Source organism: Capricornis sumatraensis, chromosome 9 (genome assembly GCF_032405125.1).
Source record: "Capricornis sumatraensis isolate serow.1 chromosome 9, serow.2, whole genome shotgun sequence".
Taxonomy (NCBI): Eukaryota; Metazoa; Chordata; class Mammalia; order Artiodactyla; family Bovidae; genus Capricornis; species Capricornis sumatraensis.
Window position 1 is genome coordinate 16,721,439 of NC_091077.1, and position 27,918 is coordinate 16,749,356.

At 51.0% G+C, this 27,918-nt stretch overlaps 1 protein-coding gene across 2 annotated transcripts; it reads left to right on the forward strand.

Annotated features, from left to right (window-relative positions):
- Positions 1–111: 111 nt before the first annotated feature.
- Positions 112–27,759, forward strand: CCL25 (C-C motif chemokine ligand 25). 2 transcript variants are annotated; one of them, XM_068981156.1, is made up of 9 exons: positions 309–427; positions 721–795; positions 1,244–1,386; positions 11,882–12,022; positions 24,606–24,722; positions 26,418–26,535; positions 26,625–26,761; positions 27,092–27,211; positions 27,461–27,759. In XM_068981156.1, the coding sequence occupies exons 5-9, from the start codon at positions 24,650–24,652 to the stop codon at positions 27,469–27,471; spliced, it is 459 nt and encodes a 152-aa protein (XP_068837257.1). In that variant the 5' UTR covers positions 309–427; positions 721–795; positions 1,244–1,386; positions 11,882–12,022; positions 24,606–24,649; the 3' UTR covers positions 27,472–27,759. The 2 variants fall into 2 exon arrangements, with proteins under 2 accessions (XP_068837256.1, XP_068837257.1); XM_068981155.1 differs by lacking the exons at positions 309–427; positions 721–795 and adding an exon at positions 112–268.
- The last annotated feature ends 159 nt before the right edge of the window (positions 27,760–27,918 follow it).

Consider the following 27,918-nt stretch of genomic DNA (forward strand, 5'->3'; position numbering starts at 1 on the left):
CGCTTCTCATTGGCCCGCGTTGCTGTCGCGGCGACCCGGGACGCGCGGCGGGGGCGGGACTTCCGGCTGGCGCCGCCTGCGAAGAGCTCGGCGGCAGGCAGAGACGCGGGTGGCCAGCGATGGCCGAGGAGAGGGCCCGCTGTAGCCTGGCCCATGGAGGCCGACGGAAGGCGGCGGCCGAAGGGTCGCTCCCCTTATCCTGGGCATGATGTGTGTCTCGCGCCTGTTTATCCTGCCGCCGCCTCGGCCGCCGTCACCAATCTGCAAGGTAGGAACGGTCAGCGCGCCTGGGCTGCGGTGACAGAACCGGGGTTCGAATCCCGGCTCCGACGTTTCCGCACTACGTGCCGTTGGGTTGGGGTTACGTCACCTCGCCCGGACTCAGTTTCCTTATCTGGTGTAGTGAAGAGGCGGACCTGGGGACGTGGTCAGTGTTCCATCTGTGTTGATTATTAGAGCTAACGGGTGCCCAGAGGCTCAGCCTAACGTTCGTTCATTAAAATTTAATTGACCGCCTACTATGTGCCGATCACTGTATTGGCAGCGAACAGGCGAAAATACCTGCCTCTATTTGGCTGATGCTGTCCATGAGAAATGTAGTATTAGTCGCTCAGTCGTGTCTGACTCTGCGACCTCATGGACTGTAGCCCTCCAGTCTCCTCTGCCCATGGGGATTCTCCAGGCAATAATACTGGAGTGGGTTACCATTTCTTTCTTCAGGGGATCGAGCCCGTGTCTCCTGCACTGCACGCAGATTCTTCACCGTCTGAGCCACCAGGGAAGCCCATGAGAAATGTAAGGAAAGGAAAGTGAAGTCGCTCAGTCGTATCCTACTCTTTGTGACCCCATGAACTGTAACCTACCAGCCTCCCCTATCCATGGGATTTTCCAGGCAATAGTGCTAGAGTGGATTGCCATTTCCTTCTCCAGCAGATCTTCCCGACCTGGGAATCGAACCCCGGTCTACCACTTTGTAGACAGACGCCTTACCGTCTGAGCCACTGGGGAAGTCCGGCAACCAAATGTTAGCCACATGCATAATTTAAAATTTCTAGTAGCCATGTTAAAAAAAAGAAAGAAACAGGTGATGTTAATTTTAATAACGTGTCTTATTTAACCCAATTTATCTCCAAAATGCTGTTTCAGCCTGTAGCCAATGTAAAAATGTATGAGATATTTTTATGTTCTTTTGTTTTTTCCTTTTCTCTACATGCCTTTGAAATCTTGTCTTTTACACTCACAGCACATCTGAAGTTGAACTGGCTGTGTTTCAAGGGCTCAGGAGCCGTGGTTACTAATGGCTACAGCATCGAACCATGCAGTGCTAGATACGGAGTCAGGAAAGAAATTAAGTGGATTCCACAGCAAGTGGTAAAGGACCGAAAAGTAAATTGGGCATGGGGTATGTGGGGTGGGAATGGGGGTTGCAGTTTGAAAGAGGGCAGTCGGGAAGGTTGAGAAGGTAAGATTTGCAGGACCGAAAGGAGTCAAGAACACTGAACAAACGATCATGCCGTTTATTGTTTTGTGCAGTGTTGTCCAATAGAACACTGTGCTCATGGGCATTTCTTTTTAAACAACACTGCCAAATTTAATAGCCACGAGCTCTATGTGGCCTTTGGGCACTTGACATGTAGCTGGTAGCACTAAAGAACTGAGCATTTAATGACCTTAATTTTTGTTGTTGTTGTTCAGTTGCTAAGTCATGTCCGACTCTTTGTGACCCCCATGACTGCAGCACACCAGTCTCCCGTGTCCATCACTGTCTCCTGGAGTTTGCTCAAACTCATATCCATTGAGTCAGTGATGTTATCTAACCATCTCATCCCCTGCCACCCCATTCTTCTTCTGCCTTTAATCTTTCCTAGCATCAGAGTCTTTTCCAGTGAAATCAGCTCTTCGCCAAAGTATTGGAGCTTCATGGATCATAGCTTTGTTGTGGTCAAGGGGCTTGCGTTAATGCAATAAAGCTTTGAGCTATGCTGTGCAGGGCCCCCCAAGATGGATGGGTCATAGTGGAAAGCTCTGACAAAATGTGGTCCATTGGAGGAGGAAATGGCAAACCACTCCAGTTTTCTTGCCACAAGAACTCCATTAATTTAATTTTTACTTAATTTAAAGTTTGTCATGTAGAGCTCATGGCTTCCATAGTGGATGGCATAGATTTCGTCGAATGGTGACAAGTGCAGTGCTCTGAATTGAGCTATATATACCTCATGCTGAATGCTTTTATGTCGGTTCTACGGAGTGCTCACAATAGCAGTGTAAGAGGAGAGGTACAGTCATTGTCACCATGATGAATAGTGGAGTATTGTGATCATTCACCTATGCTTTATCATTGCTTTCATTCGTAGACTTGACTTTTTAGAAGTATTTTAGATTTACAGAAATACTGGGCAGAAAACAGAGTTACCATTTTACCCACACCCAATTTCCTAGACCCTAGAGTCTTTCATTAGCAGGATACATTTGTTATACTTAAGAAACCATGATTGATACATTCTTGTCAACCCTAGTTCATGTTTTGATTTCCTTTGTTTTTACCTAATGTCCTTTTTGTCATCCAGAGTCGCATCTAGGATACCACGTTACACTTTGTTGTTTTCTATCTCTAAAAAGAGATAATTGACATATAACATTGCATTAGTTTTGGAGTATACAACATAGTGATTTGATGCATGTGTGTATTACATAATGATCACCACAATAAGGTGGTTAAAGATGAACGTCCATCACCACACTTAGATTTCTTTTTTTCTCTTGTGATGAGAACTTTTAAGATCCCGTCTCTTAGTTGTCCTGTCTCTTGAGTCTCTTTTTAGCTTTGGCAGGTTCTCCAACTTTCCCTGATTTGGATAATCTTAATTGTTCTGAGAGACCTGGTCAAATATTTGGTAGGATGCTCCTCTATTGGCATTTGTCTGGTATATTTCTTGTGGTAATCCTGGGATGATGGGTTTGAGGGAGGAAGACCAAAGAGGTAAAGGGTCATTTTCATCATACCATGTCAAGGATACATACAATTGGGGGCTTCACTGGTGGTCCAGTAATTAAGACACTGTGCCCCCAATTCAGGAGGCATGGGTTTGATCCCTGGTCAGGGAACTAAGATCCCACAAGCGGAGCAGTGAGGCCAAACTAAAAGAAAGTAAGAGATTTCTTTTTTTAAAAAAGGATATGTACTATCAACTTTATTTATGCGTGTTGATATTGGCCTTCATCACCTGGCTGACTTAGTATGTGTCAGGTTTTTCCACTGTAAAGTCACTTTTCCCCTTTTCCTTTGGAAGGAAGTCACTATATGCAGCTCACATAGAGAGTGGACATGTGTGTTCCCCTCCTTAAGGGTGGATATTTACATAAATTACTTGGAATCCTTCTGCATGAAAGGCTTACCTCTTCTCTCCCTGTTTATTAGTTTATCCAGTCATTTAATTAGATCAGTATAGCTTCCTAAGTTGGAGAAGGCAATGGCACCCCACTCCAGTGCTCTTGCCTGAAAAATCCCAGGGACGGGGGAGCCTGGTCTGGGGTCACACAGAGTCAGACATGACTGAAGCAACTTAGCTTCCTGAGTATTTATTTATACTCTGGATTTTAAGCCAATACTACTTTATTTTGTTGCTCAAATTGCTCCAGCATTGGCCACTGGGAGCCCTTTCAGTTGGCTTCTTTGTTTTGTTTTTAATTTATTTATTTTTGGCTATGTTGGGTCTTCATTGCGGGCTTTTCTCTAGTTGCAGCGCACAGACTTCTCATTGCAGTGACTTCTCTTGTTCTGGAGCACAGGCTCTAGGGTGTGCGGGCTTCAGTACTTAGGGCTTAATAGTTGGGGCTCTAGAGGCTTAGCTGCTCCTTGGCATATGGAATCTTCCCAAACCAGGGATCCAACCCATGTCTCCTGCTTTGGCAGCCGGATTCTTTACCACTGGACCACCAGGGAAGCCCTCCTTTGGTTTTTGACACACTCCTATCAATGTGTTTTGTTCGGTGGTTTTTTTTTTTTTTTTTGGGCTTGTTTGTTTTTTCTGGAGGACTTCCTTACTTTCTAGTATTGCAAGGTGCTGTAGGTTCTTCTCATGTGTATTTCTTGATCCCAGCCTTAGAAGCAGCCGTTTCTCCAAGTCTCGTTCCTTTGATTAGAGCATGGTGTTAGAAACCAAGATCTGAACACTAGGAGTGCTTGTTGCTACTGCAGTGCTGTTTCTTTTAGGTCCCCGATGCTCTGCAGGCACCTGTACTTCAGCCGGTCTAGGCACTCAGCCCTGGGGATACATATAACAACGACCCAATGTGCATCCACCCTCACAGAGCTCAGTCAACCTGCGAGGACAGGCTTAGGAGGCGAGCTCTGACACTCAATCACCATGCAACCTTGGGCAAGTTGTTTAATTTCTCTGAACTTCAGCCTCCCCTTCCACGAAGTGGGGGTGCTTACAATACTTTATGAGGGTACCATAAGAATGAAGTGAAATCACCCACTTTCAGAATCTCTGAAGTAGAACCTGGTAGCAAGTGCTTATTAATTGTAAGAAGAAATGACACAAATTATTTCAACCTACAGAGGTCCAGAGTGCCAGCAAAGTGTGTAACAGGCGGACCTGACTTTGCCCAGGGGCAGCCAGGGGGAGGCCTGCACAGTCAGTAGGGTGAGCAAAGGGGAGCAGGATGGTTCAGGCAGCAGGAACAGCAAGCACAAAGGCCCTGAGGCCCACAGGAGCGTGGCACACTTAGGAAAGGCCAGTGACTCACGGGATTGAGAGGGGCATGACACACAGGGCTTGATTGGCCACGATGAGTTGAGACCCTGTCCTAGGAGCAAGGGCGGTGACTTGTCCAGGTGCACATGTCTAGTAAGGACAGGGGTTTGAGTCTAGCCTGCCTGATCTCAGAGATCTTTATTTCCCTGATCTGATCTTGAGATAGAAATTCTTTGTTTTGTTTTTTAGTAAGAAGCATAGTTTTGGTTCTTAAGGGTCAGGGTTAGAGTACACTCTAGCCACTAAAATTCCTGATTGTTATTGTGCCTCGAAGCACATGCTGTCAGGGCCCATGTGATCAGGATGACTCCGTTTGGGTTCCTGCTCACGAGGACCTTGCTGCTGCAAGAAAGAAGAGGACATGTAGACACGAAGCCCAGGCAGTGTGACAAGGGCCAGGTCCAGAACACCACCTTTCATGAGGACAGCCCTGGGCTGGAGGGCAGCAGGAGCCAGGGTCTGCCAGCCACAGGAGGGGGAGATGGGGCTTCCACACAGCTAGAGCACAGGTGCAGCTTTGCCCGTGAGGAGGGTTCACGGAGCAGGAGGTGTCTCAAGGAAAGAAGATGATAAGACAGGACTGGCAGGGTGTCTGTCTCTGGCTGTCAAGGACCCTAGAGAGTCAGGCACAGAAGTTGGGATTTCATCCTGCAGATGAGGAGCCAGCTGACTACAGCCTGATTCCACCCACACCTTTTTTTTTTACACAACCTGTGAGTTACAAATGATGTTTACATTTTTATTTTATTTATCTTAATTTTTTGACTGTACCACAGAGCGTGTGGGATCTTAGTTCTCCAACCAGGGAACCCAGGTCCCCTGCATTGGAAGCATGGGAAGTCTTACATTTCCAAATGTTTGGAAAAAAACAAAAGAATAGCATTTTGTGACATGGGAAAGTGCAGCTTCAGCGTCCATCACGTTTGCTGGTCCCATGCCCACGCCTGTCATCTGTGTGTGGCCCTTGGCCGCTTTCAGGTTGCAGGAGCAGACGCAGACTTGCTCAGATGGGGGTGCAGAGGCCTGCACTTCTGCCGTCACTGGTCTGAAATTCTTAATCTTGTGAATGCAGGAGGCCCATATTTTTATCTTGCGTTGAGCTCTGAAAATTGTGCAGTCAGTCTTGGCAACAGAGACCAGATGGCCCACAAAGCCTAAAAGATTTACTGCAGGGCCTTTTTCAGAAAAAGTAGGCTAGTCTTGCTGTGATGGGCAGAATAACAGTGGTCTCTGGGAACCTGTGTCCCCTTACCTAACAGAAGGGACTCTGCAGATGGGATTAAGTTGAGGATCTGGAGATGAGCAGGCAGTTGTGGATTATCTGTATGAGACCAATCTCATCACAGAGATTCTTATCAGAGGGAGGCAGGAGGGGCAGAGAAGGAGATGTGAAAGTACAAAGAGAGGACAGTGATGTCATTGATGTCTTTGAGGCTGGAGGAGGTGGCCACGAGCCACGGGATGCGGACGGCCTCTAGTGGCCAGAAAATGGATTCTCTCCTTCAACTGCCAGGACTACAGCCCTGCCAGCACCTTGATCTTAGCCCAATAAGATTGACTTCGGACTTGTGACTGCCAGGACTGTCGAATAATGAACGTACCTCGCTTTAAGCCACCAAGATTGTAGTAACTTAATACAGCAGTCACAGGGCCCCGATATTCCTGCCGTAGGCAATGGGCAGCTGAAAGAATCTTTCAGACAGAATTTTTTATTTTTATTTTTTAATATATGTAGTTTTTGATGTGGACCAGTTTTTTAAAAGTCTTTATTAAATTTGTTACAGTATTGCTTCTATTTTGATTTGGTTTTCTGGCCACAAAGCATGTGGGATCTTAGCTCCCAGAGCAAGGATCAAACCTGTGCCTCCTGCAGTGAGTGTGGGGTTTTAACCACTGGACCACCAGAGACGTCCCCAGCCAAAGAGCATTTTAAATGAGACACTCAGTGTGATTCTTTGCTGATTTGTTAGAAGGAAGGGCCCCAGAAGCAATCGTGGAATGCACACTTCAAAAGAGGAAGTGGGGGCTGTGAAGACAGCCCCAGGGAGGGCTGATGGAGCAGATGTAGGGCAGGATGTGGAGGGGAGGATTCCAAGTGTCTTAGAAGTGGAATCACCAGGACTTGGAGACAGTCAGGTGTGGGCAAGGCAGTAGCCCAGTTATTAGGCACAGCAGTGGGGAAGCCATGACACTTGGGCCACTTTCAGGGCTCACAGTGTGGGTGGGGGCTATTTTGGGGACATAGAAGTGAGTTTAGGGACTTCCTGGTGGTCCAGTGGTTGAGATTCCGTGCTTCCAGTGCAGTGGGCACGGGTTTGATCCCCGGTTGTGGAACTAAGATCCCACTTGCCTCATAGCTCAGACAAAAAAGAAAAGTAATAGGTTTTATTGTCAGGGGAGCCATTTACTGGTCAGCCCCCGAACAGAGCTGAGGCATCGAAGCGGATCACCCATCCTGAGGATAGAAGCTGGGCAGCCCAGCTTCTGGAATAATCTTCCAGCACTGGAGCTCTTTGGGGGCCAGACTTCAGTCTGATTCCATTACTAGTGCTGAGTCGGTGAGTGATGGAAAAAAACAGGAAGCTGTATCGACGTGTCTGTGGACGGTTGAGTTTGTTTTCAGTGGGCAACTCCATTGGAGTTCATGGCCCTGATAACTCCAGAGTTGGAGGAATGGGTAGCCAGGGGTTCCTTCTGGGCATGGGTCCCCCGCGCTTCCTGCCTGTACACATTTCTGACCCAGAGAACCTGACCTGGAGTGGGCACAGAGCTTACATCCAGGAACTTCCATGTGATAACTTCCCAAGCCTCTGTTTATTTGTAAAAGATGAGGGGCACTGCCACCTCCAGGACACGCATTGAGCAGGGCAGCTGAGGCCCAGGACGACCACCCTGGCACAGGCCCACAAAGGAGATTCTATGCTCAATGCCCGGGAGAACAGGAAGGGAGGGGTCCCCTACTTGTCCAAAAGGCAAGCTCCCCACACACCACGGTGCAAGATCACATGAGTCAGTGACCTGAGTGAGCTTGGTGAGTGCTGATTCCCAGAATTACCTTGCTACCTTTCTAGATTTGACCATGCCCCTTCCACTGGGCGTTCTTCCAGCAAGAGCAGCAGTGGCATTTTATCTCCCATTGTATCAAAGGTTAGAACAGGCCCTGTGACTCCAGTTCCAAGGGTCACTGTTGACAGTGATCACTTTCACTTTTCCTGTCACTTCACCCACCTCATTCCTGCCAGTAACTGGGAAGTAGCCACTGTGTAATTTTTTTTCATGTTTAAGATTTCTGTTTTCCTTTAAATCCAGCTTTTATTTTTCATGCCATTTGGGTTCTTCTTGACCTGTCTCTACGTGTTTTTCATGTGTATGTTGGGCTTTTTGCAGTACTTCTTAAAAAAAAAAAAATTACACAGAAATTCAGTAGTTTCCAACGTATCCACAAAGTTGCACACATCTCACCACCACCTATTCCAGCACATTTTCATCACTCCAGAAAGGAACCCCAGGACTTCCCTGGTGGTCCAGTGGCTAAGATGCCAAACTCCCAATGCAGTGGGCCTGGGGTTGGATCCCTGGTTAGGGAACTAGATTTCCACATGTTGCAACTAAAGATCCTACATGCCGCAACTAAGATCTGGTGCAGCAAATAAATAATTTTTTTTAAAGGAACCCCCATGCCCTTTGGGCTTCCCTGGTGGCTCAGATGGTAAAGTATGCCTGTAGTGCAGGAGATCTGAGTTTGATCTCTGGGTCAGGAACATCCCCTGGAGTAGGAAATGGCAGCCTACTCCAGTATCCTTGCCTGGAGAATCCCGTGGACTGAGAGTCTGGTGGGCTGCAGTCTGTGGGGTTGTAAAGAGTTGGACACAACTGAGCAACACAACTAACATCATTCATTCATGACCTTTTGCAGTCCCTCTTCCAGCCCCTGGCAACCACTAGTACACTTTCTGACTCCATGAATTTGCCTGTTCTGATCACTTTATATGAATAGACTCCTACAATATGTGGCCTTTTGTGTCTGAACATCATGTCTTCAAAGCTTGTTTCTGTTGTAGCATGATTTAGTACCTCATTCATTGTCAGGGCTGAATAATATTCCTGGTGTGTGGCTGGACCAGAAGTTGAGCCATTCATCCATCGATGGACATTTTGGGAGCTGTTTCTACCTTGTGGCTTTAGTGACTCATGCTGCTGTGAACATTTATAGACAAGTGTCTGATGGGATGTATGTTATCATTTCTCTTGGGCAGATATCTAAGACTAAAGTGGCTGGCTGACAAAGTAACTTTATGAGAAATCGCCAGACTGTTTTCCTCAATCTTTTCTTTGTAAATGAGATGGAGACTTCATGCCCGTCAGTCATTGGCAGGTGCTCAGTTCGCTGTGACCATTCTCCAGCCCTGCTCCTCATCCAGCATCCCATGGGAAGCAGGCAGGGCCCCTTGGGTTTGCCAAGGTGCCTCCCACCTGCCCCAATGTGCAGGGGCAAGGGTCCCAAGGATGGACTCATTACAGGTCTCTGCCCCACCCTGTAACTCCCACATTCCATGTAGCAGGAGACCCTCAAACCATTCAGCTCCCCAGATGAAAAATTCGAAAGCACTGCCAGCGGCATCTCTGGGAGCCTTCCACATGGGCTAACCTCTGATCATGCATGGTTAAGAGTGAGTTGTACCAGGGGAACAAGCCAGGTGTGTTATCAGCTATTAAAAGCTCATGCAAATCGATAAGAACTCAAGGAGCAAAGGTCAGAAACAGTTCACCAGGAAGAAAGAGTTGACAAACCTCAGAATGGCTCTTGGGTGAGGGCTGGTTAAGGCGAAGACCATTCCATTGCTGCCAGGACCTGGACACTGGCTCCTCAGGATGGTAGCTGAGGTTACCAGAAAATTACAAAACCTTCAGAAGCTAATTCCCCAGCATCTTACAAGTTTCATGGTCTGACCCTGTGGTTAAACCACCGACAAGTGTCCTGAGCCCCCAGTGGAAGGGCTGTACTTACAGCCTTTAAAGAGTAAAAGGTTGGCAGTGATCTGAATGCCCAATGTTGGCAGCTGGCTTGGGAACTGCTCTAGAAATGGACAGGAGGCCTGCGACCACGTGGAGTAAGAACGCCACCTGAGCGTGGCCAAGCCCTGTGCAGAGGCAGTTTAATCCTCATCAGAAGCCTCTGAGTTGGGTCCCGTTAGATGGACTGAGCAGAATGCAGATGAGAGCAGGGTGGGAGCTGGGGAGAAGAGAGGGGCTGGGGAGATGATTTGCATTGACCACTCTGGGGAAAGAGTACCCAGCTGGGGTGGGGGGTTGTGGGTTCACTGTGGCATCTTTGGGGTGTTACTTCTACCCTTCCAGCCAGGCTCCAGTGCTTTAAGATGCTTGAGCATGGAGGGGAGTGGGCATCCTCAGTGGTATGGTTAAAGTGAGGGCTTCACGGACTTCCCTGGCGGTCCAGTGGTTAAGACTTTGTGCTTGCTATGCAAGGTACACAGGTTTGATCTTTGGTCCAGGAACTTGGATTCCTCATGCCAAAAAAATTTTTTTAATTAAAAAATAAAATTAAAAAATATTGGCACTTCTCTGGTGTCCAGTGGCTAAGACTCCGTGCTTACAATGCAGGGCCCAGGTTCAATTCTTAGTTAGGGAACTAGATTCCCACATCCCACGACTGAGTTCTCACGCTGCAACAAAGATCGGAGATCCCGCGTGCTGCAGTAAGACCTGTTGTGGCCAAATAAATAAAACTAAATAAATACCGAAGTGAGGGCTTCAGGCTCACACGGGAGAGGGAGGAAACCGGGCCCATGCTCGCCTTGCTCCCACCCCATCCCCAGGCACCCGGCGATGGGCTGCTGCCTTCCTCAAGGGCGCCCTGCGAGTGCAAGTTCACTGCTGCTAAGTCGCTTCAGTCGTGTCCGACTCTGTGCCACCCCATAGACGGCAGCCCACCAGGCTCCCCCGTCCCTGGGATTCTCCAGGCAAGAACACTGGAGTGAGTTGCCATTTCCTTTTCCAATGCATGAAAGTGAAAAGTGAAAGTGAAGTCGCTCAGTCGTGTCTGACCCTCAGCGACCCCATGGACTGCAGCCTACCAGGCTCCTCCGCCCATGGGATTTTCCAGGCAAGAGTACTGGAGTGGGGTGCCATCGCCTTCTCCGACTTCACTAGGGCTGCCATAACAAAGCACAGGCCAGGACTTCAGCAACAGACACTTACCTCCTCAGTCCTGGAGGCAGGAAGTCCAAGGTCAAGGTCGGCTTCATTCTGAGGCCTCTCTCCTTAGCTTGCAGATGGCCATCTTCTCCCCGCATCCTCAATGTGGCCTTCCCGCAGTGTCCCTAATTTCCCCACTATAAAAGGACATCAGTGAAACTGGGTTCGGTCCCACCCTCATAACCTCATTTTTAACTCCGGTACCTCTTTAAAGGTCCTAAAGCCAAAGATTTAGGTAAAGGCTTCAACATACAGATTTTGTGGAGGACAGTTCAGCCTGGGGAGCATGCGATTCTGTCATACCCACCCTGAGTGTGGCGGGGAGCTCGGGTGGCCCTCGTCACACACCGACACTGCCCAGTGTTCCACAGGTCATGGGAATTCTGGGGTCTGGGCTCCCCATTTTCTGGTGGATAGAGCAGACCTGGAGCTCCAGTGGGAAGATGGGGAGCCGGGCATCAGGAGCTCAGTCTCAGAGGCTGGCCAGTGGGGCGGGGATGGGGGGGCTGCTCATCTCCCCAGACCAGCCTCCACTTCCCCCAGGAGTAGGGGTTTTCCGGCTCACCCCCAAGGAAGTCCCCCTGAACACATGCTCGCCTCCCCCTCCTCTGCTTGTCCAAGCCGTTGTGCTGATGCACTGGGGCTTTCTTTATCCAGGTCCCCGTAGCCCTCTCCCCCAACAGCCTCTGGTCCTTTCCCCCAGAAGTGCGGTCACTAGGCCTGTTCCAGCACAGAGTCTGGTTAAGTGAAAGTGAGAGTCACTCAGCCATGTCCAACTCTTTGCTACCCCATGGACTATACAGTCCATGGAATTCTCCAGGCCAGAATACTGGAGTGGGTAGCCTTTCCCTTCTCCAGGGGATCTTCCCAACCCAGCAATCAAACCCAGGTCTCCCGCATTGCAGGTGGATTCTTTACCAGCTGAGCCACAAGCAGTCAACAAATGCGAGCCCTGCCACCCCTCCCTCATCTCCAGCACCCAGTAGGTATCAAAGTTCTGCTGACCTAGTGAACCAGCAGCCAACCTTTCTCTCGAGGGCCCACAGGTAAGACACCAGCCCAGGCTTACCATGTCTTGGCAGAGTCCACCCTATCCCCATCCCCCCACCATCAGGCCACCCAAGCTGGGTCCTCTCCTCAGTGTGTAAGATGGGCACCCACTCCTGCCCTGGCCCAAGGAGGGCCTGTCAGACTCCAGGGCCCCGTAGTTGAGGGATGTTACCAACCTGAGCACAGCGGGGCGTGGGGGTGGCAATAAGGAGCTGGAGGGGGCACCCCAGCCCCAACTCACCCCTCTTCCTGTCAAAAGCCCCATCACCTCCTGTCTGCTGTCCCGTGGGTGAACTGGCTCGTTCTCCGCCTGGTGACCAATCCAGCATCCTCAGCACACTGCCCACCTCCTGGTGCGGCAGGGAGCAGAGGCCTGAGCAGATCAGGGCTGGGGTGGAGGGTGGGGAGGAAGCATGGCTCCCCAGCTCTGTGTCCCTCTCACTCCCAGGGCCTCACATTCCAGAGGTAGGAGTGTTCAACCCTCACGTGGGCTTCCAATCCAGGGCGGGCCAAGGGTCAGGAGGAACCAGAAACTGCTTTTCCCTAGCAAGGTGGGGCAGAGGTAGATAGGCCAAAGGTTACTGAATAGAAACCCTCCATGGGGGAGAAGGGGAGAAGCTCCTCTGGGTCTGGATAGACAGGACCAGAAAGTGGCCACAGCAGGGCTCCTCCCTGACATTGGGGCCAGAGGATTCTTCCTGGTGGAGACAGGACCAGGCCTTGTAGGATCTGTAGCAGCATCTCTGCCTCCTCAGCCTCCCCACCGCTGCCACAACTGTGACAACCTCTTCTCTCTCCAGACTTGGGCAGGTGGCCTCTCCACTGGCTTTCTGTGCTCATGTTAAGGGCCCTCAGGTCACATCTGGGTCAGGTATTCAGGGAGCCTGCTGTTTTATGTGTCTGGTTCCCTCTGCCTGCTGTTCTCTGTTCTCCCACCCACCCTCCCTTCCTGCCGCCTTCCAGAACTGAACCTTTTCTCGGGTGACCTCAGCCTGCAGCAGCTTGAAGCAGGATTTCAGTTCCCAGCTGGAGAATGAAGTCTGGCTGCAGCAGTGAGAGCACTGAATCCTAGCCACCAGACCCCCAGGGACCAGTGGCCGGTGACAAGCCCCTGGCCCGTCAGCTGTGCAGAAATGAATTTTCACACAGAGACAGAAAGTAGTGAAACAAGTGAAGTGCTTATTAGGAGGAAAAAGGGATACGTGTGGATAGACACACGGGTGGGCTCGGAGACAGACTCACACCCTCGTGGTAATTTGAAGCGCTTTTATAGGGCATTCTTCTGGGTTTCCTGTGGCCAGTCATCTTGCTTTGTCTGGTTCTGAGCCTGTATTGGGTGATCTCAGTGTCCTCTCCTGTGTGCGTGCACATCTCTTAGCCAAGATGGATTCCAGCAAAGAGGCCTATGGGTAGGCTAACATCACTTAGTACGAAGTGGTGCCCTTTCTCTTGACATCCAAGGAGCCATTCTGTGCATGCATAGTTGGGAAGGTCTCCTTGACTTTGCAAATGAGGAATGTGTGGTCTTTTATTTGGACAGGGCCCGGCTTCTCTCTTGCTTCTGCTATTCTGGAGTTTCAGTCCACAGGGGACAAACTCTGGCTGCTCAGCCTGGGACCCATTCATCTCCTGCCTCAAGTCTGCACATCATTTCCCCTGAGGAGTGTTCCCTGTCCTCCCTTAGGAGTTTGCCCCCCATGAGTGCTGTGGGAGGCAACAGAATTCCCTTCCCCCAGGATGTGATGGCCTGATGCCCAGAACCTGGGGATACATGGTACTGCACAGCAAGGGGACTCTGCAGGTTGATCAAGTTGAGGCTCTGGGCATAAGAGGTGATCCTGGACTATCAGGACGGGCCAGTGTTAATCACAGGGGTTCTTATGAAAGGGAGGCAGGAGGGTCCAGGTCAGAGAAGGAGATGTGATGACAGAAACAGAGGTCAGAGACAGGTTAGAAGAGGCCACACTGCTGGGTTTGAAGATGGAGGAAGGGGTCACAAGCCAAGGGATGCAGGTGGCTGTGAGAAACTTGGAAAAGGCCTGGGAACTGATTCTCCATGAGAGCCTTCCAGAAGGAACTGCCCTGTCAACACCTTGATTCCAGGACTTCCACCCCACTGTGACTTAGAATACTGGGAGTCAAGGCTACGGTGGACCAGACCTTCTCAGGCTTAGAACACCGGGATGGAGAAACAGACACAGTGACCAGTTTTCCTCCGCAAATTAAGAAAGTTATGCATATAAAGCTGCCAAAGGCACAATCTGCTTCTTGTAGCTGACTTTGACAGGCTTCCCGTGTTCTCCAGTATGTCCTTGGCCAATTATTTTCCCTTCTCGCTAGGAGAAGACTTTTCTGATTTTTACAGTCAACCTCTAAGGGAAATAGTATGGACCTACCAGAAGCAGAAGATATTAAGAAGAGGTGGCAAGAATACACAGAAGAACTATACAGAATGGCCCAGATAACCATGATGATGTGATCACACCTAGAGCCAGACAGTCTGGAATGTGAAGTCAAGTGGGCCTTAGGAAGCATCACTATGAACAAAGCTAGTAGAGGTGATGGAATTCCAGCTGAGCTATTTCAAATCCTAAAAGATGATGCTATTAAAGTGCTGCACTCAATATGCCAGCAAATTTGGAAAACTCAGCAGTGGCCACAGGACTGGAAAAGGTCAGTTTTCATTCCAATCCAAAGAAAGGCAATGCCAAAAAATGTTCAAACTACAGCACAATTGCACTCATCTCATATGCTAGCAAGTTCATTTCAGTTAGGTTGCTCAGTTGTGTCCAACTCTTTGCAACCCCATGGACTGCAGTATGCCAGGCTTCCCTGTCCATCACCAGCTCCAGGAGCTTACTCAAACTCATGTCCATTGAGTCTGTGATGCCATCCAACCATCTCATCCTCTGTTGTCCCCTTCTCCTCCTGCCTTCAATCTTACTCAGCATCAGGGTCTTTCCCAGTGAGTCAGTTCTTCGCATCAGGAGGCCAAAGGATTGGAGTTTCAGCTTCAGCATCAGTCCTTCCAATGACTATTCAAGACTGATTTCCGTTAGGTTGGACTAGTTGGATCTCCTTGCTGTCCAAGGGAGTTTCAAGAGTCTTCTCCAACACCACAGTTCAAAAGCATCAGTTCTTCGGCGCTCAGCTTTCTTTATAGTCCAACTCTCACCTACATACATGACTACTAGAGAAACCAAAGCTTTGACTAGATGGACCTTTGTTGGCAAAATAATGTCTCTGCTTTTTAATGTGCTGTCTAGGTTGGTCATAACTTTTCTTCCGAGGAGCAAGCATCTTTTAATCTCATGGCTGCATTCACCATCTGCAGTGATTTTGGAGCCCCCAAAAATAAAGTCTGTCAGTGTTTCCATTGTTTCCCCATCTATTTGCCATGAAGTGATGGGACCAGATGCCATGATCTTAGTTTTCTGAATGTTGAGTTTTAAGCCAGCTTTTTCACTCTTTTCTATCACTTTCATCAAGAGGCTCTTTAGTTCTTTTTCACTTTCTGCCATAAGTGTGGTGTCATCTGCGTATCTGAGATTATTGATATTTCTCCTGGCAATCTTGATTCCAGCTTGTGCCTCATCCAGCCCAACATTTCTCATGATGTACTCTGCATATAAGTTAAATAAGCAGTGTGACAATATACAGCCTTGATGTGCTCCTTTCCTGATTTGGAACCAATCTGTTGTTGCATGTCCAGTTCAAACTGTTGCTTCCTGACCTGCATATAGGTTTCTCAGGAGGCAGGTCAGGTGGTCTGGTCATCTCTTTAAGAATTTTCCACAGTTTGTTGTGATCCACACAGTCAAAGGCTTTGGCATAGTTAATAAAGCAGAGTAGATGTTTTTCTGGAACTCTCTTGCTTTTTTGATGATCCATTGGATGTTGTTAGCAAAGTAATGCTCAAAATTCTCCAAGCCAGTCTTCAACAGTACATGAACCGAGAACTTCCAGATGTTCAAGCTGGATTTAGAAAAAGCAGAGGAAGTTGCCAACATCCGCTGGATCATAGAAAAAGCAAGAGTTCCAGAAAAACATCTGCTTTATTGACTATGCCAAAGCCTTTGACTGTGTGGATCACAACAAACTGTGGAAAATTCTTAAAGAGATCGGAATACCACACCACCTTACCTGCCTCCTGAGAAATCTGTATGCAGGTCAAGAAGCAACAGTTAGAACTGGACATGAAACAACAGACTGGTGCCAAATTGGGAAAGGAGTACTTCAAGGCTGTATATTGTCACACTGCTTATTTAACTTATATGCAGAGTACATCATGAAAAATGCTGGGCTGGATGAAGCACAAGCTGGAATCAAGATTGCCGGGAGAAATATCAATAACCTCAGATATGCAGATGACACCACCCTTATGGCAGAAACTGAAGAAGAACTAAAGAGCCTCTTGATGAAAGTGAAAGAGAAGAGTGAAAAAGCTGGCTTAAAACTCAGCATTGAAAAAACGAAGATCATGGCATCTGATCCTATTACTTAATGGCAAATAGATGGGGAAACAATGGAAACAGTGACAGACTATTTTCTTGGGCTCCAAAATCACAGCAGATGGTGACTGCAGCCATGAAATTAAAAGATGCTTGCTCCTTGCAAGAAAAGCTATGACCAACCTAGGCAGTATATTAAAAAGCAGAGACAAAGGTCAAGGGGCCACGGTTTACTTTGCTGACAAAGGTGTGTCTAGTCAAAGCTATGGTTTTTTCCAGTAGTCATGTATAGATATGAGAGTTGGACTATAAAGAAAGCTAAGCGCTAAAGAATTGATACTTTTGAACTGTGGTGTTGGAGAAGACTCTTGAGAGTCCCTTGGCCAGCAAGGAGGTCCAACCAGTCAATCTTAGAGGAAATCAGTCCTGAATTTTTATTGGAAGAACTGATGCTGAAGCTGAAACTCCAATCCTTTGGCTACCTCATTCGACGAACTGACTCATTGGAAAAGACCGTGATGCTGGGAAAGATTGAAGGCAGGAGGAGAAGGGGACAACAGAGGATGAGATGGTTGGATGGCATTACTAACTCAATGGACATGATTTTGAGTAAGCTCCTGGAGTTGGTGATGGACAGGGAAGCCTGGCGTGCTGCAGTCTATGGGGTCTCAAAGAGTCTGACACAACTGAGCGACTGAACTTACTTACTTCAAAGGGAAAACGAGTCTTGAGTTGCAGAAGTTCACAGCCAAACAGACATATGATCTTTGAGGCACCTCAAAGCCTTCTGTCAGCAGCTAGAATCCCAACATAGGGTTTGTGTGGCCTCAGCCCTCTCCAGAAGGGACCAGGGCCGAAAACTGGGGAAAACGCTCTTGACACAGCGATGACGGTCGACACAAAATGGGCTGTGTCTCTGAAGCCAAAGGAGGCGACAGTCTTAGGGGAGGGGTGGCACGGGGCCAAGGGTGAGGGGCCACTGTCAGGCTTCAGTGGGAGCCAGGGCAGGAGTCCGAGAGTGGGAGGTGATGGGGGGACAGAAGCAGGAGAGAGAGACACCAGAGAGACTTGAAGGCCGTCCTTGGCATTCATCCACTGCCAAAAAGGCGTGGCTGTGAAGCTGGCAAGAGGGGATGACAGGTGATGAGAGGAGAGAGGTGATGAGCATACTCATCATGGGTTTTATTTTCTGTGTTTTAGAATGTTTTGACATCTGCCAGCCTTGCTGATCTGGGACAGACTGCCCTTACAGCAATCCCTAGAGATAGCAGGTAGCTGGGAGAAGCCTTTCCGATGCAGGGCCACCAATCCTGAGCTCAGACTCCAGGCGACTCTGTTGTCAGGCTCTCACACTCCTGGGAAGCAAAATCCCCCTGCCCTAGTTCCCCCGGGGAGAGGTATTATACCAGACAACTGGGGAGAGCCACCCCGCCCCTGGGGCCAGCCGAGAATGTTCAAACTGGCCAGTCCCAAATCTCTTACCCTGCCTGGCTGGCCTGGCCTTCCCCAGGCAAGCCACAAGAAAGGCTCGTGCCCTGCTTTCTCCTTGCTCCTTCTGTCTCCCTACTGGCTGTGGTGGTTCCCCAAGTTTCCCCGCATGGTGTGTTATGCCCCCTCCTCTTGGGATCTGTGAGCAGCAAACTGTCTTCTCTCTCACAATTTTTAAAAATACTAATCAGCTTTTGGTTGTGCCGGGTCTTTGATGCTATACACGGGCTTTCTTTAGTTGCAGCAAGCAGGGGCTACTCATCCGTGCAGTGCACAGGCTTCTCATTGCTGTGGCTTCTCTTGTTGCACAGAGCATGGGCTCTAGGCACACGGGCTTCAGTAATTACCACTCACGGGCTCTAGAGCTCAGGCTCAGTAGTTGTAGCACGTGGGCTTAGTTGCTCCTCAACATGCCAGATCTTCCCAGACTGGGGATGGAGCCCGTGTCGCCTACACTGGCAGGCAGATTCCTAACTACTGGACCACCAGGGAAGTCCCCCTTATTGTGATTTCCGTGGGAAGGGTTGAGTGAGGCTGGGTAAGCAGGCTTAGGACTTGCTAGTGTGAATCATTTCAGCAGGCTCTGGGACATAGAGCCTGTCCCTAGTTGTCTACTGCCTGGCCCTGGGGCGACCCGGGCTGGAGAATAGTGACCCTGAGTGTGGGAGCCTGATAGAAGAGGGGGTTAGGGTATGGGCTCTGGACTGGCTGACTTGCATATGAAAGGTACCCTTGAAAGGAAGCCATTACTATCTGGGAATCTGCTAGCCCTAGGAGGGGGTAGTACCTTAAGGATCAGCAAGTCCCCAGCTGTCAAAACAGAAGAAAAAAGACATGCTGGGAGCCTAGAGGTTTTTAAAGCAGTGAAATATTCTGTATAACACCATAATGGTGGGTAAACGTCATTATACATTTTGTCCAAACATGTAGAATGAACAAGGGCTTCCCCAGTGGCGCTCATGATAGAGAATCCGCCTGCCAGTGCAGGAGATGCAGGTTTGATCCCTTGGCCGGGAAGATCCCCTGGAGGAGGGCATGGCAACCCATTCTACTGTTCTTGCCTGGAAAATCCCATGGACAGAGGAGCCTGGTGGGCTACAGTCATGAGACCACAAAGAATCGGACACGACTGGAGTGACTGAGCACATGGAATGTACAACAGCAGGCGTGAACCCGAATGCAGACTCTGGACTTCGGATGATAGTGATTGGTCGGTGTAGGTTCATTGCCAGTAACAAACGTGCCTCTGAGATGCAGGCTGCCGATAATGTGGGGCAGGGGATGTATGGGGAATCTCTGTACCTTCTCTTCAATTCTGCTGGGAAAATTAAACTGCCCTTAAAAAAAAGGTCAATAGAAAATGAAAGAAAAGAACGTAAAATTTTGAATTGACCGTGATCTGTGGCTGGAAATGCACTGTCCAGTAGGACAGACACCAGCCACATGTGGCTATTCAGCACTTAGAATGTACTGAAACTTTTCAATAAGCCATGTTTTGAACACTTGCTATTCAAAAAAGGGAAAATACCTCATAAATCATTTTTTGATTGCATGTTGAAATACTATTTTGGCTTGTTGTTGTTGTTTAGTCGCTAAGTCATGTCTCTTTTGCAACCCCATGAACTGTAGCCCGCCAGGCTCCTTCTGTCCATGGGATTTCCCCAGGCAGGAATACTGGAGTGGATTGCCATTTCTTCCTCCGGGGGTTCTTTCCAACCCAGAGATCAAACCTGCATCTCCTGCTTTGGCAGGCAGATTCTTTACCACTGAGCCACCAGGGAAGCCCATTATCTTGAATAGATTGGGTTAAACAAAATACATTATTTAAAAAAAAGACATGCGTAATACAGTTCCCAAAAAGTATATGTGCAATGAAGGAGTCAGACCTCAACTTGGGATCTGGCTGTCACTTACTTGGTAAGGTAACTTAACCTCTCCAGACCTCAGATGATTGTTTTTTCCCCTTTCCAGTGGGGATAAATATTAATCCTATTGCGCTTGCCGTCACCTCAAGTCACTCTTTAGAAGAGCCCAACCCATCCCTGCATCTTCCTGCCACCTCCAGATCTGAAGCAGTGATGCTTGCCTCCGAGGATCTTGCTTCAAAACTTGCTGCCTGTCTGCTCTGCACTGCTTACCCAGGGCACCCAGCCTAATGCCTGGCATACAGTAGGTGCTCGCCACCTGTTTGTTGAATGAATAACAAATAGCCCCAAACAGATGTGTGATGAGGATCAGTGACATCGCCATCCCCCTTCTTAGCTGGGGGACATCTGCTTGCTCACTCCAGTCACCCCTGGGAACGTGGCTGGTATGTAACAGGTACCCAGAGACCTGTGTGGAAGGGCTGAATGGAGCTCAGCATCCTTAAAGTGAAAATTGCTCATTTGTGTCCAACTCTGCGACCCCATGGAATTCTCCAGGCCAGAATACTGGAGTGGGTAGCCTTTCCCTTCTCCAGGCGATCTTGATCAAACCCAGGTCCCCCGAATTGCGGGCGGATTCTTTACCAGCTAAGCTACAAGGGAAGCCCAAGAATACTGGAGTAGGTAGCCTATCCCTTCTCCGGCGGATCTTTCCTACCCAGGAATCGAACTGGGGTCTTCTGCATTGCAGGCAGTTTCTTTACCAACTGAGCCATCAGGGAAGCCGCAGCATCTTCATAGGGATTCATACCCCTATGGGACCCTCTCCTCAGGACCCACTGCCCTCCCTCCCCACATCAACCCTGACCCTGCCGGCCCAGCCCCCGCATGTTCAGTAGGTGCAGGAGAAACACAAGGACTGAGGCCACGACCACTGGTGGTAGCCCGAGTACCCTGCCCAGGTCCCCTGGAACACAGAGGCAGCTGGTCAGTCCGGGGAGGGAAGCCCTTCAAATCTGACTTTTCAGGAGGCAGGCCAACCACATGGGGAACACAGTAAAATGGGTCACACAGAGAACTAAGTCCCTGAAAGGCCAGAGGCTTGCAAGCCATCCTTAAAAAAAAAAAAAAAAAAAAAGAGTAGCACTTTTCCTTCCTTCCTCCAGTTGCCTGGCAACCACTGTGCATCTGGACCAGAGTGAGAGGCAGCTGGGTACAACCAGAGTCCAGGCCTGGCAGACAGGATACCCGGAGTCTGGTGTGTGGAGTCAGGACGGTGCGGGGTGGGGTGGGGATGGCATCCCAGCGGCTTCCCTCAGAGGCCACCTGAACCAGGACCTGGAGGTACCAGCAGTTCAGGAGGCAGGCAGCATGGGGAGGTGGAGGTGTTATGAAAACCAACTGCAGGAGGCCCTCCACCCCGGATCCTTCCTGATGAGCCCCAGGCCTCTGCTCAGTGGCCTTCCTCCATTAGGAGATGTCCCCCTTTCCTTCACAGTATTTAAGAAATAAAAGTCAGATTTTCCTGGCCAAAGAATAAAAAATAAAAAGGGTGAAAAAGGGCCTCTCAGACCCTCAGTCTCCTTCTCTGTAAAATTGGTCAACTGTTACGAGCACCTGGGAGGTCCTCCAGCAGAGAAATGAGAGTGAGCCAGGTACCCAGACCCCCCCAGAGGAGCTCACTCCAAAGGCAGTGGTTGGTATTTCCCTTCACCCAGCCACCTGGCTGCCCCATTCTGCAGTCTGGCCATCCGAGGGGTGTGCTGAGCTGTGCCCCTGCCCCCTACCGCTCACCCTGCACTGCATCCTGTCCTGCGGACCCTGGGGTCAGTCCCTGAATTTGAATTTGGCTCAGCTGCAGGCTGGCGGTGACTCACAACGGCCTCATGCTGAGAGCTGGGGACTGGGGAGCAGGAGGCGGCTTTGTCCTCTGCGCTGTGTTCACACATGCAGAGAAGAGGGTGCCCTCGCTGGAGACAGTTTACCCTGACCACCTCCAGGAGCTGCGGGAACACAGGCCTCCCCTTTCTCAGCCGAGCCCTGACCGTGGAGGTCAGCAACTGCGATCCTCGGAACTCCAGGTCTCCACCCAGGGCCCTTAGTCCTGAAGCATCTTGTCCGCCGCTCAGACACGAGTGCAAAAACTCCTGCCTGCCCTCCGTGCTGGTTCCTCAGACCCCTTGCTCCCTTTTAAGGCTGCTGGTGGGACCAACTGTGAGCGGCGGGGAGGTGGGCCTGCTCACGGGGAACCTCCGGCGCTGCTGAGTAACGCCACGTCTTGGCCGCTGCCCGCCGATCGGGCAGGCAGGGACGGTAGGCCTTAGTGGGGAGGCTGGCCTCGGCCCGCCACGCCGCGTCCCCAAGCCCGCAGCCACGCGGAACCGCGTCCTGGACCAGCCTCACCTACTCCGGGAGCGGCCACGGCCAGGGGCGCAGGACCGCTGGGCTCCGGGCCTGAGTCCGTAAGCACCGCCCCAATCAGAAAGCCCCGCCCCGGCGCTCAGTGTCTGTCATCAAGGCCCGGCCCCTGCGCCAAGCCCCACCCATTTAGCCACCCGACCTGGCCCAGGGAGTGGGAGAGGGGCCCCGCCAAGGTCTCCTGGTGGAGTTGGAGAGATGAGAAAGGGGTAGAGTGTCATAAATGCTCCGAACGGTCTATAGCTAAGGAAGTCGACAATAAAAAGTTACAGACGATCAGCTGTGAGGTTTCTGCAGCGTCCCCTTCCCCACTACTTGCCGCTCCTCCGCCCCCACGGCCCCCACCCTCACCCCCCTGTTCCTGGTGGACCACGCTGACCCTGGAAAAAAAGAAACTCCTTCTAGGTGGGTGCCTGCTGGCGTGGTTACTTGGAGCTCCCGCTTTTCTTCCAAAACCAGAACATTATTGTGGTCCTTATTCTCAAGATAATATTCGGGGAAATTCAAGTTGCATATATTGCACTGTTAAAGATGTGGTAAAGAGTCTGCCTACAATGCGGGAGACCTGGGTTCGATCCCTGGGTTGGGAAGATCTCCTGGAGAAGGAAATGGCAACCCACTCCAGTATTCTTGCCTGGGGAATCCCACGGACAGAGGAGCATGGTAGGCTACAGTCCATGGGGTCGCAAAGAATCGGACACGACTGAGCGAGCTTCACAGCTTCACTTTCATATATATATGGAGAGAGAGAGAGAGAAGTCACTGTGGCTAATACATGAGTTAACTTGAATTTTATTATTATTTTTAGGCCATGGCACTCAGCTTGAGGGGATCTGAGATTCCTCACCAAGGATCAAACCCCAGGTCCCCTGCATTGAGAGCTGGAGTCTTAACCACTGGACCACCAGGAAAGTCCCCTGTTAACTTAAACTTGATGCTAACTAAAAAAGCTTGTTTGTGGCTTATCAACCTACGTTGTACATCTGCTTTAATTATTAAAGAAGAGGACGCATTGACTAGAAGTCAAGGATGTCCATGTTCAAAATAAAGATTAAAGTCCTTCCTGGGATGCCAGTACTGGTCCTCCTCTGATAATAAGACTCACTTCACAGGTGTCAAGGTCATACTGACTCGCCTCAAATGTGCTGCTCTGTTCTGAGACCTTGAAGAAATATCTCCGACTTGACATTCTTTGTTCTGACAAGACACAAAACTACGCTGAAAACCCTGCTTCTTTGGAGCAGTTTCACAGAGTAATCTGGGAAGCAGGCTTCTGGGCTAGCCCTGTCTGGCTCAAAACTCTTCTTTTTTTGATTATCATTTTTGATGATTATTTTTTTGCACGAGACATTACCTATTGAAAGTGTACCATTCCATGCTGTTTACTATATTCAGAGTCCCTCCACCACCACCACCATCTAATTTCAGAGCAAAAAGAAATCTATACCGTTCCTTTCACCCTCAACCCCATTCTCCCCTCCTCCCAGCCTATGGCAGCAGCTGATTTTACTTTCTGTTTCTGTGGGTTTGCCTGTTCTCAAAAAACAGGGCTTTGCTGTGACACAGTAAGTCACCCCCACCATATGGAAGAAGAGAAAAACGGGATGAAGTCAAGGCCCCACGGGCACAGGTGGCTGGGGAGTGGGGAGAAGAGATGAAGGCTCACCCCTGCTCTAGGCAGCCTGAGTCCTGCCTGGGGGAAGCCAGGGTCCACCCGGAGGTGCAGCAAGAAAGGAGCCAGGAGAATGAGGGGAAAAGGCCCTTCAGGGAGAAAGCCAGGGTGCTGGCTGAGGGGCTTGGAGGGGAGAAGGTGAAGCTTCAAGGGGGCTGGCTAAGGTCAAGGCTGGGTCTGTCCACCTGCACCCGTCCACCTCTCACCCCCATCCAAGCAGTTAGTTGAAGGTATCGTTTCCTGCCCATTTCTTTGATTTGGATCCTTTTGCCCCTGGCCCCCAACTTCCGCCAAGTACATCATGACATTGGAGAGAAGAGACAGAAAAAACGGAGAGAAGAGAGGAGGGCAGGGCTGGAGGGAGAAGCCAGGAGGTGGAGTGGGAGGGGAGACAGGGAGGAGGAGGGAGGGCGGAGCGGCAGGGTGGGGTTCTGTCTATAAAGGGTGAAGCCTGCTGGCCTGGCAGGCAGGAGAGCTCAGGTCCACTCCAGCAGGCGCCAGCTCCAGGGACCCCATAGGCTTTGGTGAGTCCTCCCCGAGATCGGCAGTAGGTCCCTGCAGCACTTGTCCCCATCCCATGCCCCCTGCCTCCCTTGCAGGGGGGCCTGGCTTGAGATGGGGGTGCTCCCGGTGCCTGCCGCTGTCCATGTTGGGTCCTCATCATCCACCCACCGGCTCTCTCCAGTTGATCCTCCAGGTAGGTGCCCGAGGGGAGGATCAGCCTGCACTATGAATCCATGGCTCCTGGTCTGCCTGGTGGCCTGCTTCGCGGTTGCCTGGGCTCCCACTGTCCACGCTCAAGGTACTGTCTCAGTTCATCCCTCCCCCCTCGGGAGTCCCCTCTCCCCGTCTTTCCTGTGCCTCCTGCTACCAATGTGCTTCTCCCCTCCTCCAGAAACCTCCCCTGATCCCATCAGCACTGAATCCATTCTCTGATGGACAGCTCCCCCACCAGGCATGCAAAAACTCGCAGCATTTGTGCAGCTTCTTGGGGGTGATGGTCCTCAGCCTCTCCTTCCAGAGGCCCTGGGTGCCTCCCCCACAGTCCATGACCCAAGGCATCCCTCCAAACTCCAGCCAACCCAGGAACTATGGGGAACAGACGGCGGCATGGCTGCTTACCGCCCAGGACACATTGCAGTGACCTGAGCCTGCAAAGCCCCTAGGGGTAAGGGGGCGTTGAGATCAGAACCTGGGAGCCCAATGAAAATGGGTTTCCATCTTGGCTTCCCCCACCCAGGCTACCTGTGTGGTCTGGCCTTAATGACCCCGAGTTTTTTCATCTGCCAAGTGAGGTTCCAAATTCCCGCTGCCTAGAGATGGGACGTGAGGATCCAGTTGGATACTCCTGGCCCAGTGCCTGGCAGCTGCTATGATAACCACTACTGCTATTAACGGGGAATTCCTCTCCTCCTCTCCCGAGAATAAGCACTTGAGGATATTGGGGACCAAAGTTCATTCCGAATGCCCCCCCCCCAAGTGTCCCTCAGCTTTGCCACTGTTTTCTCCATCCCTGTGGGCCTGAGGAGGCAGCTGAGACCCAGCAGGTAGCCAAGCAGAACCCCTGGCCAAGTGGAAGCCCCATGGCCCCACCCACCTGCCCTACCTGCCCCTCATTAGGTCTGAGAGGCCCTAGCCCTGCCCCAGCAGACCTTAGCCTTTGCCCAGGATGGGGCTGGGCCTCGTTCTCATTGTCCTCTAATAAGAGGCCCATTTCAGGAGTCAGGCCCAAACTGGGCCCTTTGATCCTGGGGGCAGGGTTGCCCCCAGCCCCAGGGAGCTTCCTGCCTGGCGCTGCAACACCATCCGTCTAACTCCACTGCTCCCTGCTTTCTGGGTCAAGGTGGGGATAGAGGGAGCCTTCAAGTCCTCCCTGAGCCTCTCCCAGAAGTCAGATGTGGCCCCTGGAGGCAGGGATTGGCAGAGGGATGGATCCCAGAGGACCTTGAAGGCCTAGCACTGTCTCCATATTAATTCATCCTTTGCTCATCCCACCCTCTCACCCTCCCTGATACTTCTGGCACCAGCACCTCCACCTCCAACCGCGCCCCTCCCCTTCTCAGGACATTGCACCCACTCCTTGCCCTGTGCACCAGAGCAGGAGTGGAAATGGTCGATTTATTTCGTGGTCTTGGACCCTTCCCAGCTGGGGCCTGTGGGGCCCTCTCCAACTCCTGCCAGCTGTCCCTTTGTCAAGGGCCAAAGATGAGCCCAGCAGTCACCTCACTGTCTACGCTGTCCCTGGGCCTCCACAGTGCCTAGAAGGGTTGCAGTGTGTGCACGCGGATAGCTACGTCTGTGGGCATCCCTGCAGAGCGCATGCGTGGCCGCACACCTCAGTGGGGACATCCCTGCAGGGCACCTGCAAAACCGCAGGGTGCATAGGTAGCCGCACATGCACGTAGGTGCCATGTCTGTGGACGGCCCTGCGGAGTGCGTGCGCGGCCGTACGTGCACGTGCTCAGACTTGAGAGTGTGGGCGGCTGTGTGGTCGCAGGTGCCTTTGAGGACTGCTGCTTGGCCTACCACCACCGAATCAGGCTGTCCTTGCTGCGACAGGCCCAGAGTTACTATCGCCAGGACGTGAGCGGGAGCTGCAACCTGCCTGCTGTGATGTGAGTGGGACCGTGGGGGAGTCGCTGGGGGCTGTCACACAACTTTCCTCTCCACGTACATCCTCACCTGGGCATCCCCATCCCTGCAGATTCTTCTTACCCCAGAGAAACAAGATGGTGTGTGGGAGGCCAGGGACCAGGTGGGTTCAGGCTGGGATGAAGATTTTGGATGCCCGGAAAAAGAGCCGGTTAAACCACCACCCCAGCACCTGGAGAAACTTCCAAGGTGGGTGATACCCCAGGCCAGCATCTAAGAAGTCCATCCTCCCAGCTGTGGCCCCTGAACTTCTCAACCCTTGAAGGAGGGGACAACAGCCAAGTCCCTGACAGCTGCCTCCACCCCAAGGAGAGCCAGGGGTGGGTGAGTGGGAGGTTGAAGGGATGTGCAGTGTTTTAGGTCAATACACTTCCAAATAGCTAGAGATGGAAAATTCAAGAAAATAGGAAACTCATTGGCTCAAATAACCAGTCAACATGAGGCTTCAGGTTTGGGTGGATCCAGGTGCTCAAAAGATATAGGTGGCACTCTTTTTCTATTTCTCTTGCCTTCTGACAGGCCCTCACTCTGGGGTGAGGAAATTGAGCTCTGGAACCTCAACACTTCCATTGTCGAGGTTTAGCGGCCCCACCAGAAACAGCAAGAGGAAAACTTCCCTCCTGTCAACTGCTAATCCAGGTTGACTCTCGGTCACGTGATCACCCCTCCCCTTGTGCCTCCGTCCCACCCCCAACTCCACCCCATCAGTGCTGCAGAGGAATGAGGGCTCCCAGATCAGCCTCACAGGTTCACACGGGCGGGACCTAGGGGGATGATCATTACCCTGCCCCTGTCCAGAGAAATGCCAGGCATGTGAACCAAAAGCTGCAGGGCCCCCCTCACTCCACTCCAGTCCTCCTCACCTGCCAACCCCTCTGATCCCTCCAGCAGGACCATGAGCCCACACTACTCCAGGATCTACCCACACAAGATGGGCTGGACCTCTCTCTGCCACAGTCGTCACTCTGCGGCCTTGACTGCCCCAGCCACTCTGTCCTTCAGGGCAAATCTCAACCCCCGTACCTGAGGCTGCGCTGGGTCCCTCCCTGTCACCCCTGCCACCTCCTGCTCCTCCAGCGACGGGAACCAGGGAGCCCTGTTACTTCAAGCTCCGCGCCTGCTCCAGACACCAGAGTCACGCCTGCCTGGGTAACCATTCTTGGAAAGAACCATCGCAATCATTGCCTGCCTGCAGAGACACACCTACCCGCATTCCTCTGGGTCCTTGCAGAGCTTCAGTTCTCTCCCAGGACGTGCTTCTAAAACTTTTAAATAAACTGTTGGGACACCATGCTTGTCTCCGTCACCTTTCATTAAGGGGTGCAAACCTCTAGCCTGTGTTGAAA

Bases quoted from the DNA above. Each gene is read 5' to 3' on its own strand.
- CCL25 (XM_068981155.1), top strand. From the start codon at position 24,650: ATGAATCCATGGCTCCTGGTCTGCCTGGTGGCCTGCTTCGCGGTTGCC. The intron at 24,723-26,417 runs GTACTGTCTCAG...GTGTGGTCGCAG, and splicing joins TCCCACTGTCCACGCTCAAG to GTGCCTTTGAGGACTGCTGC. The intron at 26,536-26,624 runs GTGAGTGGGACC...CCATCCCTGCAG, and splicing joins TGCAACCTGCCTGCTGTGAT to ATTCTTCTTACCCCAGAGAA.